The 12,533-nt window shown below is 43.6% G+C and overlaps 1 protein-coding gene across 3 annotated transcripts in view; it reads left to right on the top strand.

Annotated features, from left to right (window-relative positions):
* Nucleotides 1-8,732, top strand: part of MTA1 (metastasis associated 1) — a 1,118,686-nt gene extending 1,109,954 nt beyond the window's left edge. For all 3 annotated transcript variants that reach the window (XM_069638739.1, XM_069638738.1, XM_069638741.1), the window contains one exon: nucleotides 6,992-8,732. Coding sequence is in view for 2 of the 3 variants with exons in the window: in XM_069638738.1 (XP_069494839.1) it covers nucleotides 6,992-7,133 (142 nt within the window). In the remaining variant the exon portion in view is untranslated. The remainder of the gene's footprint in view (nucleotides 1-6,991) is intronic.
* The last annotated feature ends 3,801 nt before the right edge of the window (nucleotides 8,733-12,533 follow it).

Genomic DNA, 12,533 nt, shown 5'->3' with positions numbered 1-12,533 from the left:
CATTGCAAGGAAAAAGAAAGGCTGGTCGCTGCAAGATGCACACCTTACTCCTACGTCCCATCTAATTTCCCCCACCATCTAATTTCACACAGCACAAAAACGATAGATTCTCATTTAATAAATCCTTTAGTTGCCTGATGAGCGCATGGGAGTGACTAGCCCCGCTGACCCCACCCACTGACAACACCTGTTAGTCCTTTACCAGGTAGTCCTTTTCTCTGGTTTGACGGGACTGGGTGCTCTGCACAGCACGCAGCTGCTTTTTTCTTCCCACACAATTTTATTCTTCTTTTTTCCATTTCACCCTCCTGTAAAATCTGTTTCTCTTTTATGACTAGTGTAACGGGTTTTGCGTTGTGCTCCTCCTGTGCTAGACATCACGCAGTTGCAGACTCCTGCAGACTTTGCCTCGAGGGACTGGGCGTGGGGATTGGTTGTGTGATTGCGCTTTGTGCCACACTTTTTACGTGTGCGCTCTACACCGAAGATTAGGTTGTTGGGAAGAAATATTCAACAGATCTCCTAGGCTGCATATGAATGGAGTTAGTGGGATCCAAGATGGGTCTCTCTCAGATAAGTGATTCCTTGGCACCCCACTCTCGTTCTCCTAGCAAGTGGGGTGCAATTCCTATTGCGGCTAGCCACCTCTCTGCCTGAGCTTGCCCCAAAGCCCTCCCAGGCTTCTACTGGTTCCTGCACTGAAAACCCCTCGTCGTCTGGTAACAGGTCCTTTGGAAGCAATACCGGGCTACATGAGCTTGAGGGTCGCCAACCTGTTGGAGTTCGCTCCAATGGTTTAATTAATTTTTACCAGGGTGCACCCCAAGGGCCCAGCGGGATCTCTGGCACAGAGCTCCGCTCTGAGAAAGCCTCCTCGCGTCTCAAAGAAGGTGCAGCAAATGGCTCACAGTGAACAGCAGGACGCCTCTATCTGTACCACAGAAACCTTAAGTAAATGTACAATCCTGCATCACAACCCCCATATGTTGGCGGTGCAATGTCAAGAGAAGAATGAGACATATGTGTCCGTGATCCTTACTGTGGCGACAGTGTCAGAAGTTTCATCTGTTTTCAGAAATGTCATGGTAGTACCCGGCGCGAATCTCTTAAACGCCAACTGTTAGCAAGGAGGCATTTGTGAGAGTAGACTTGTGCCCTCTGTCCTCCTCTTAGTCTATGTCTTACGCAGTGCCATCCTCCCCAGTGAGTTACAGGACTCCTCTGCCTCACAGACACCCTACCCTACCTGATATCGGCTTCGCCCTCGCAGATTTTTTTATGCATTCCAAACATAATGCACTCAGTGGCTATGATTGGTTATTATAAGAATCATGTTAATAAGGTTATTCTTCAAACGGCGCCTGCTCAGCAAAACTAACCTCAGATTAACACATCTTCTATGCCTCCTCCAATTCTGGTATCAATTGTTCCGGCAGATCAGCCAGTGCAACAGGCTTCAGTGTCTGAACCGGCTACACCTTCATTGCTGTCTGGCCCAGGCTCAGGAGCTCCAGATGCTCTGTGTGGATCTGTGCCCGCAGACCCTGTCCCACTCTCTACAGCGGATTCCAGCAAGGATACTGCTGACTACCGACGTGAAAGAGGCCCTCCTGTTAGCAAAAGCTTTCCACAGCCAGATGAAGGGGGCGCAAGATGGTTTAAGGCTCCCAGTGCCTGAGGGCCCTCAGTCTTATATGGTAGCTGCAGCTGCTTTATTTGCTAGGACGTCTTCCTCAACCGCCTCCTTCATTGCTCAGACTCCATCTCCTCTTTTAAAAGAGGATTCGCTTCTGAACTCAAATGGCAAAGATGTTTACTCCAACAGTTACTTAGACCTTCACACCCTGCCAATGCTAATACGTTATTATCTGCGGCTAATCAGCGTTTATGGAGTTTGCTGATTTTCAGCCACATTTGCCTGCATATAAGGTAACAGCATTCAAGTTGGCTTGGCGAATGCAAACTCAACAAAGGCAATGCTTAAGATTTAAGGGAGTCTTCAATACATCATATTGATACATCAGCCACGCTACTTGCCTCCGGGTAGACCTGCATTGCACAGCATAGGCTCGAGCTATGCATTTCAACAAAAATGTTCAGGATAACATTCTGGATCTTCTGTTCGTAAGAACTGATCTTTTTAATCCACTGACGATGGGTTAAACAAGTAAACATATACTCTAACAGCGAAGTGATTGACTGTTCTCACAAAAATGCCACAGACCTTTCCATCTACAAAACAGTTACATTCTGATTTCTGGTCACAAAGATTTGGGGGATTTTGTGGCAACCATGACAAAAAACGGACAACCAGACAGATCGCCCCTCGATTAAAGGCTTCTTCCCTTCCTCCCCCTCTAGCACTTCAGAACCAAATAAACAATGAAGCTGTCGTCCAGCTTAATCATTCTCTGGTAGTGGCCAAGATTTCTTATAACCATCTAGGCTGGCAAACAATTTGAGAGTGCAGGGATTGTTGGGTCCTCTCAGTAGTCACTCTTGGCTACTGTTTACCAATTCCTCCAGTTTCTCCTTTTTTTCCTCAGCTTTTTCAGGTCGGCAAGCAGATTTTGCTCTCGCCTCTTTGTTGGTTCTGAAGAAGAACCAGGCGGCACTGAGGACAGTCCTAGCTCTTTCTTTTCGTAACCTCTTTCTTCCGTTAGCCAAATCCAAGATGATTACCCATCTCAGATCTGAACCTCCCTCTGCCAAGGAGACAGGTTGTGCGCTGTGTATATAAAAGATTACGCTTACCTGTTCCTATTGCAGCATTACCCAAGATGTTTTGAAATGTTCACTGGGGGGCCATCAGCCATCATGTTCACTACTGGATACTTCCTTCCGGTCTGAATGCGGCTTTCTTAGTGTTCACAAAACTGATAAGTCCAGTCACAGCTCACGTTCAAACTCGAGTGTATATGTATCCATACTTGGATGACCAGAGACCTTTCATCTGACTCAAAATTCTCTCCAGCTAGTATTTGACCTATTGTTGAGTCTTTGTCGATCTGTCAATCAGGGGAAATCCTGTTTGTTCCCCACTGAGGACATCATATTGATAGGTTTCTGATAGGACTCAAAAAGCTCAGGGAGAGTCTCCCCCATAGCATTGCGAATTAAGGACGTCAAATTGGCCACTGCTCATTGCCTAAGAGGGTACCAAGTGTCCGAATGTTGGTTCCAACACCTGTTTGCTCCCATGGCTGCCTCCATTCTGTCAGTACCATTTGCTTGCCTGAAGATAAGGCGCCTACAACTTCAGCTCTGTTCCTGTTTGAATCGGGAAGTGTACATGCAATCAGTCAAGATACAGGTTCTGGCAAAATTGAATGTAGACCTGCAATAATGGGTACTAAGGGCAACATTTGCTGGTGGAGATGCCTCTTAGAGGATCCGCCTCTTCAGATTGTGATAACATCACATTCCTCCCTCACGGGTTGGGAGGGCAACCCTGGGTCAGCTTCAAATGCACTCACTTTGGACACAAAAAGAGTAGATTCCAGCAATGACCTACCCACAGTCAACACGTTTTCTGTAGTTTTTTCTCTGATTTTTGAGCCATCTGTCTGATTTCAGAGTCAACATGTTTTTTCCTCGTTTTTACTATTTTATTGATGCGTTTATTTCTCCCATAGAAGTCATTCTAATATATTTGTTGCTGAATCGTTTTGCTCTAATGTCAGATTATCAGCGGAATCTGTACACATGGGATGGGGATGCATGCTAATCCATCTGCAGCTGTCCCATTTCCAGTCAGTTACATCGTCATGTCAACATCAGCTCATTTGTGAAAATCCCATTTTAGCAAAAATAATATTTCTGGTGCTTGTGTAATCTGCTTAGATCAAATGATATGCATAGGCCGACATCTAGTGGAAGCTGCAGAGTATTACAGTTGTTTTTAGAAATTCGAAAAGGGACTTCGACAGGGCGTGCCTTGTATTCCATAAGACTCCCTCACCTGCCCCCCTAAACTCTCTTTGGTACCCATTTGTTCATTTAATACAATACCAAATGGATTGTCAAATAAATGCAACAAACATCAGATCATTACAGGTAAAGAACATAATGATGTGAATCTAGAAGTTGTAAGTACTGAAGATGTAAGTGGTAAGTTTTGCAATGGAAGTGGGTATACATTCCTATACATAAGGCTCAAAAACACGTTTAAACTGAACATGTCCCATAAACTGAGTGCATTTATTTGAGATGCGTTACCAAGGCACAATTATCCTCCATATATATTGTCTATACAAACCACACTGTGAGTGTTAATGCTCTCTTCCTGCCTCTATTTATATTGGTAATGGAAACGTCATCATTTGTATTATGCTTAACCTTTAGTGAGGATGGGAAGTCAATACCAGGAATAACAAGTGCAGGATCTTTAGGTACTGAGGATGTACTGCTTCTGCATGTGAAGGGGTTGGTTATAGTTCTACCCGATGTGGACTGTAGTAGACACTGTTGCAATAATAGCTGCACTGGGGATTAACTCTGTGGTGCCATCTCTTTGAGAAGGACGAAGAGCTGCTGTCGACGCGACGATAACGAACATTATCAAACTGGCCACTGCACAGAGAAAGATGACAAGCACAGAGGAATGTGGTGTCGCAGTATTTAATTATACATACCCTATGGGAGAAATTTGAAAATCCCTTACGTTTTTCCATCTGATGGGATTCGGCAATGAGAACAATGGTTGTAAGGGCCGCACGCAGGCTAGGAGTAGCCTATAGGCCAATAGGACAATGCTCGAAGTGCAAGCCCGTGATTCTAGTGTGGGCCAATTTTACTTTGCCAGAGTCGGCTAGTTCAATGTTTTACTGCACTTAAATTCACTATTTGCAGCAAATTTAACAAAAATTCTCTCTTCTGTCTAGAAGTTTTTTGGACCAGTCTAGTCCAAAAAACTGGTTGCAGTTTACAAGTTTGGGGCCATTTTTCATTGGTGCCCGGGCCAATATTTTGTCTAAGTCTGACCTATTTGGGGATCGTCAATACGTTTTATTTTTTTTATTGTTTGGCTGATGAATCCACCTTTCAATACATTTTCATCTGATTCAATGTTTGTGAAATATAGCTCAACTATAAGTTAGTCAGCGTGTTCAGTGTACTGGCTAAGATTTGCTAGGTTTTATTTGTTATTATAAAGCAATAGATGGAATTTGCAGTAAGTGTGTGTGGGTGTGTGGTCACATGTCACATAGCTTCTTGCTATGTCTCAGTTTTATACTGCACAACCACCACTGCTATTTGGGGGAGGAGCAGAGGTTGAGCCTAGAGCAAGCATGGGCCTTCAAGAAGGCATTGGCTTTGAGGTATCTGTGGAAGATGGCAAGAGCTTCAGAGCAGGGATGAATTTCAGGTAGTGATGGGCCTTATTGATTAAGGTTATTGTTGGCTAGGGAAGATCAGTGCTATGGGCTGTAACAACATCATAGGTAGATGATACAAGTCTAACTCTGACATCACGGAGCTCTTATGAGGCAAGCACCATTTGTAAATTATACATGGATCATAAATTGTTATGGTGATCATAAAAATATCATCCATAGTGTAGGAATGCACCTTACTTAGCTACTTTGAATGCATTATGTTGAGTACATGTGTCCTGCGTACAAAAACATCTCAAACGCATAATTATACTTCTTTCTTGAGAAACAACTAATTGGGATTCGTGGTGGAAACTTTGACTGCAATCTTAGCACACAGTCTACAATTGTCACCCCCTTAGTATGTCACAGTGAGCATATAGTCCTCGCCAGTGTGGCCTCTGGCTCTAGGCTTGCAGCGACCTTGCTCAATTACATTTGTTGCATAGGTCACAGGGACAAGAATCGTGTTGGAAGTCACCAACCACATTTGACTAAGGTATTACAAGTCAAGAACTCAATAGATACATTAGGTACAACGAAAAGTTAGCAAAACCTATTCTATTTACACCACAGATCCTACCAAAGGACTCTAAGTCATAGAAGCATAGAAGAGGAGCTTAACAAGAAAGAACCTTCCACAGCCTGGCAGAAAATTATGAAGCTTTCACAGAAGTATATAACAAAGACCATATAGGCAGGTAATTATGGTATGCAATGGCATGGATAGACATGAAAACAATATCCTGTACAACAGACTACCTACTGTATTTGATTTCTCTTGTTTTTTAGTACTTGGTCCCCGAAGATGGTCCTTAGGACCGAAATACATTGGACATCCTAAGAAAGCCTGTCTCTGATGAATAAATGCCCATTTTTATATTTTTATATACAAACCCATGCTTTTGTAAAAAATGTCATGTAAAAGTACAAAGTAGTCAATTACAGACTGTCTTCGGAACATGAATGTCGATAATTTATATGTAAAACATACTCCCACAAGGTCCTTCCAGACGTCTGGGACATTGCAACCCAGACAACATCCCTAGAAATGTTTTGCAGGGCTTTTCTGGCAACAGGACCAAATAACTACTTACAATCTTAAGACCATCCATTGAATATCAAAGAACACTACATTTATTTATACTTGAGGTTCCCACTGTAACCTTTACCTCACTTGCTCTGATAATATGCACTCTGTTTTGGTACTATATTGTGGTAATTGTGTTTTGTTTGCCATACGTTCCTCTAAGTCAATGACGTTAAGTTGTGAAGACTGATGACATAATTTGTCCTACACCAGGGGTCTGCAACCTTTGGCTGCCCAATTGTTTTGAACTACAATTCCAGTCAGTCCTAGCCACTATCATCTATGTTGAGGGATCATGGGAGTTGGGGTCAAAACCATCTGGAGAGCAACTGGTTGCAGATCATTACCTGACACTATAACCTCGATAGAAGGGTAATGGTGGTGTTATTCCTCAGCCCTTACACCACCTCGTGAAGCCTGAGACAAGCAGGCCTTGGAGGCAAGGCCATTTGGAAAAATGTATACCTGTACATTACTTTCAGCTGTCATTCAATACTCTGACCAATTTTCTTTTCAATATGTCTAGGAAAATTCGTAAGCTGCTTTCTTCTTCTGAAGCTAAACGAGCTGCAAGACGCCCATACAAGTCCATCATCATCCGGCAGACCCAGGCAGCACATCTGATGCGAACACCAGTGAACGACGAGCCCATCATTATTGAGGATTAATGCAAGCTCCTAATCTGACACGTTCGGCTTGAAGACTTTATTTCACAGACAATACTTGAGTTTTACAATGACAGTGTTGAAGAAGCCCTTGGAGAAGAGGAAAGGTTTCTTAATGCTGTATGATATTTTTTTTTAACAGAAGGAATTATGCTATCATTGACCACTGGGACACAAGGGACTGCCCTCTCTGGTCTGTTTTGTGGCCATCATTTTCCTTTCGTTTTTATGATTTCTTGTTTTTTTTTTTGGTCAGGTGAGAAAAAGGAAGTTAACTTATTGAGAATACATGGAAAAGCAATTTTAAGCTTTTTGTTTACTCGAATGGAATTAAGAATGGGATTCTTAAGTTTTGTGAATATATATAACAAGCTATCATTAAGCCTTGCTTTTATGAGGCTGTGTTGTAATTTTTTTATTGTTTTTTTACACTGTGCCATATATTTTTCTTTGGTAGATAAATTAAAAGTCTGTAACTCTTATATGTGGGAAGAATGGGGTTGGAAAACCAGCAACAAGTCCACCTTCTGGACTGGTTTGTCCACCTCGTGTTTTCGAGTAACTTTCATAGAAAAAATATTTTAAAAAATACAAAAAGAAAATCTTTATGCTGTATGCTGTGAACCATCCATTGTCTGCATGGGCTTATATTTCAAGCTGTGCTCTAGAACTTTGGTTGGGAAAGGGGTGAGCTAGGAACTTAGTTGATTTCTCTCGCAAAGCATTACACTGAAAGAAACCAGTCTATCTCCCCCCCCAGGCATTTAAATTGGCCATGTCTCTAAAGGCGTTGAACGTTTTGCGAAGTAGATAGCCATAGTACAAGAACGTACTGTGTTGACCCAATTCAACAAGTCGTTGGTGGTAGAAACCTGCTGTCCCAAATGAAGAACGTGATGTTGCCATTTATGTCTAATAACGTGCAGTATTCAGCCTTGAAAATACAAGCACGTTCCTGTCCAGCCAAGTTTAAAAGCGGTGTCAGTGTAATGTATTGCTTTTTAGAAAAGCTCTGTTCTGGCTCCAGGAGTCTAATACACCAAGCCCACTGACATGTTGCCTTTTCTTTGAACTTCTTTGCCCAATGGTAGGTTCCTATTTTTTTCTTAATGGGACATTACCAGGGATACTCTGGTTCGCTAGGGTTGTATTGCTGAAATATTTCCCTTTTTAAAGGGAATTAAAAATAACACATTTAAAAGGCAAATATGGTTTTAATTTGAACACAAATTGTGTCTAAAATTAGTGTTTTTCTCCCTTGTAAACTTTTGTGTTTGAGGTTTTTTGCATCTCTTGAATTTATGTATTTGCAAGTATCTACCATTTTTCCATTTGACCCTTCTTGGTGCGGTCCATTTAAAAAATGTTTCCGCATTTGAAGGATGTATGAAAACAGGTATTATTTGCAACTGGTACATGTCCCTGCCTCGGGCAGATAAAGCATGTAATAAAAGATTTAAAAACATCATTCCATATGTTTTGGCAACGAGAGGACCCAACATTGTATTTTGTATTTACTTATACACTAGTGTACAATGGGTCGAAGAAAGGCTGTTGACCACACTTAGACAGGAATAAATAAAACTTTTTCTAAAATCCAAACGGGAATTGTTTGTCAATTTGTATTGTTATTGAAGCAACATTGATGTATTCTAAATATTGTAGTTTGTGGAAACCGAAAAAACCCCTGGGTGGGTATGCGAACGCCTGAAAGAAAAAGAAATATTGTATACACGTGAATTGAGGGCTAGCTGCAGCTGTGTGGTGAGTTAGGCGGTTTTCCACTATCGCCTATGCAATGAACAGGTTAACAAAGGTACTGACCTCACAGACTGCGCTCTAACATCCTGTCATATTTGTACATTTGACCATTCAAGTGATTCGTGCTATGTTATCTACTCAAAAGGATAATGTTCATTGATGTATTCTAGCCTGGTTTACTTTAAGATTACTTTCAAATGTAATTGCTGATCTACTGTTTAACCAGATGATGATTTCCAAGACTCCTAGATCGAGGGCGTATACACAGAGATGTAGTACTATGCATTTGCCTTTTATCACCAGCTTCAAGTGATGCTGGAGTAGCAATTTTCCATATTTAAACTGGACAACTATGTCTTCATTGACCAGTCCTGAGTATCTCTGGCCCCGACTGTGCACTCTGCAACTTTACAATACTTGAAAACTTCAATTTCGATTATTCTTGCTTCGAGGCAAACTTGTTTTGTTACCCATGTTCCTTTCAAGTTGAGTACTGTTCCTTTCCCCTTTAACTATTTCATGAGAAATGTAGCAGAAAGAGGGAGAGGGGGTTTGCAGGGTCAGGGAGCGTGAGCCGGAAGAGGAATCCAGGCCTAACAGTGCAAAGCGTTGCTTCACGGGGAATTACAAGTGAGGCACCACAGCAAAAATGGTACAGTAACACAGCGGACCCATACAAGTAGTTCTTCCCCTTGTTCCGCACACTTTCTTCGTACAATCACTCCCTCTATCTTAAAGGACACATTTACCTGTAGAGTCCAGACCTAAAGCTTGAGTTGCAGTTGCTGGTAGGTACAGTAGGCTATATTTTCCCATGTGGTGTTAGTTTCTGGGATGACAAAGCCCTCTGAGTTGGAGGGGTTGGTGGTGCACTCATTAGTTTGGGATCCCCTGACGCAGGATTTCATATCTGGAGGCCAGACACCCTAGTATTTTTAAGTGGCTGTTTCACAGAGGCCACAGTAATCTCGGATCAGTAAGGATGCAGAACTCTGCCATTTGGCCTGTTTATGCAGACGGACAGCAGCATAATGACTTTCTGAATATTGTGCTCATTACTATGGGGTAGGCAGTACACAGACTATGTAGGGGTGGTTAGCTTTATATGCGCCCATGCACATTATACTCACCACTGCGTACCCCGACATCATCCCCCCAACAGTTGACTCATTCCAGCTATATATATATTTCTTAGGCTTGTGAATCTGCTTAGAATCGCATGCTATGCATAGGCCCACATCTAGTTGTAGGTGCAGAGTATTGCAAGTTCGCAACGGGACGTTGACTGGACGTGTTGGTAATATTATCCCTAGTGTGACTTCTACTGTACCCATGATCCCTCACGCGGCGAGGTCCTTCAGATCATTTTCTTCCGCCATTGTAGTCGGACGTGTTACGAGGAGTCTGTTGCGCTGCTACCTTTCAGAGTTATTCATTATGACTTTAACTTCTTTCGATGGTCGCAGTTCGACACATATTTTGACAAACCTCCTTCCATCTGCTAAATCTGACAAGTCCTCCTATTCGGACACAGACTTCAGCCTACTGCAGGCTTCGGCCTTGCAGTAGGGAGAGTGGGGGACCGATTACCTTTCTTTGAGAATGCATACTTCCTCTGTACACTTCCCTTGTCTAGATGCCTTTTCAATTCAAATTAGTCATGGAGAAACCTTCTTTTAAATTTCTGTCTTTGTAACAGAAAGTACCTGTGGAATGGCTGTCATGATGCCTACCCCCGGGCATCCGGATCAAGCACATCAGCCCCGGGAGCAGGCATCCAGACATTTACAAAAACCCCAGCAGCCCCAGCTAAGGGCTGTCTGGGTTCAGTCCTGGCGCCATAGGCACCAGGCTCATAATAAAAATCAGTCCTGGCGCCATAGGCGCCAGGCTCATAGACATTACTTACCTCATGCAGACCATGCTGCAAATAAATCCAAGCCAACGTGAGGCCTGGATGGGACTATTTTACTACAGGGACTATTTTTTACTCGGATGTGGTCCTGGGGAACTTATTTCCTGGGACTACTTTGGAGGCTATTTAAACCACGCCCGAACAGCAGCACATGCTTCGTGTTATTCTGCATCCAGCAGCGTGACTCTCACCGTGCCTGCAGCCAGCATCCAGTCTTCTGCCACGCCCGCCTCGAATCCGGAGCTCCTAGAATAAAGAGGAAGAAAAGGACAAGGTTAGAAAACAAACTTATTTCAAATTCCTCACCTGATTCCGGATCCATTTCATCTCCCGACCTGGAAGTACATCAGTCCTGCACGCGTCGCTTCGCCAGCTCCAGCACGGCGCCATACTCGCCAGTTCTCACAGCATCTTTCGATCCGGCACTGTCTCCATCATTTCTTCGCCGTACTCCGGCACCTAGGGGCACAAGAATAACAAGGCGAGCCAAGGGAATCAACAAATACCTCTTACCACCATAGACTTACCTGATTTACCACCGGCGGTATTATTCTCCATATCTTCATATGCCGCATCTGTAAAGAGGGAGAGAAACAACACGTTAACGCATGTAATAGTTACCGGACAGCGTTGGGTAACACAGACTCTTACCTGAACGCCAGCAGCAGCTACGAGACCTTCTCACGAACTCGGTTGCAACTTAAGGAAGGAAGGGGACAAGAGTGAACATCAGGCACATTGAACTCTTTGAACTTTATACTTACCAATCCTGCCTGGGACTTCAGAGTCAATGCTTACCGGAACTCTCCCAACGCCTTCAAACCAGTGAAGTAACTGGTATCTGCGCGCCCCTGCAAGACACGCAGGTTGGAGAGCTCATCTTTTACAAACTTAAGGAAAATACTTCTTCGGGTCCAGCAGACAAGACTAGGCGGGCCAGTCCAGACAGTAATCTCTGCACTATGCATCACGTTGACGGACACCGCAGCTGTCCGGGTCTGATCGACACCCCTGTGGGGTCCAGGTGAGCGTAACAGAACACAAAGCCTTTCTAAAAATACCCACCCGGGTGTTATGGAAACCTCGGAAACCGACCAACTGGCCCAATTATTGGGGGAACTTAGGGCGGAAGTACATGCCGCTCGCCAAGAGACTAATGCCCTCAGGAGAGAACTGATTGTCTCAAAGGAGCGCACTGATGATCTGGCTAGGCACCTACTGCAAACCAAGCTGGGCAAATGCCTCTACCTGGATATGGGGGAAACCCAACCCCCATTTCATCAAGCAATCCTGTGCAAGTGGTTTTACCAGGAAATATTCCGTTAGCTCCACCCGAACGCTTTGCTGGGGACCCCAAAAGTTTTGCCGTGTTTATGAATCAATGCCGCTTGCACTTTTTATGCAGACCGGGAGCCTTTTCAAATGACCAAGCCAAAGTAGCCTTTGTATTGTCATATCTTAGTGGCAGCGCAGCGGATTGGTCCATTCCGTTAGTCAACCAGGATGATCCTCTTCTCCGGGATTTTCAGGGTTTTCAAAGGAGCATGGAAAAACTATTTGCCAGACACTCACAGGGTCAAGCCCTGGACAACAAACTTTTATCCTTACGACATTGTAACCAGGATCTGCTAACCTATATTGCAACCTTCAATCAGTTGGTGGTGGAAACCAGGTGGCCGGAGGAAAAACAAATTACATTGTTTCATCGTGGACTTCGGGGAGAACTC

The sequence above is a fragment of the Ambystoma mexicanum genome, chromosome 14, assembly GCF_040938575.1.
Source record: "Ambystoma mexicanum isolate Mex_15411 chromosome 14, UKY_AmexF1_1, whole genome shotgun sequence".
Classification (NCBI taxonomy): Eukaryota; Metazoa; Chordata; class Amphibia; order Caudata; family Ambystomatidae; genus Ambystoma; species Ambystoma mexicanum.
Note: the sequence above shows the minus strand (reverse complement) of the source record. Positions and strands in the feature narration are given on the sequence as shown.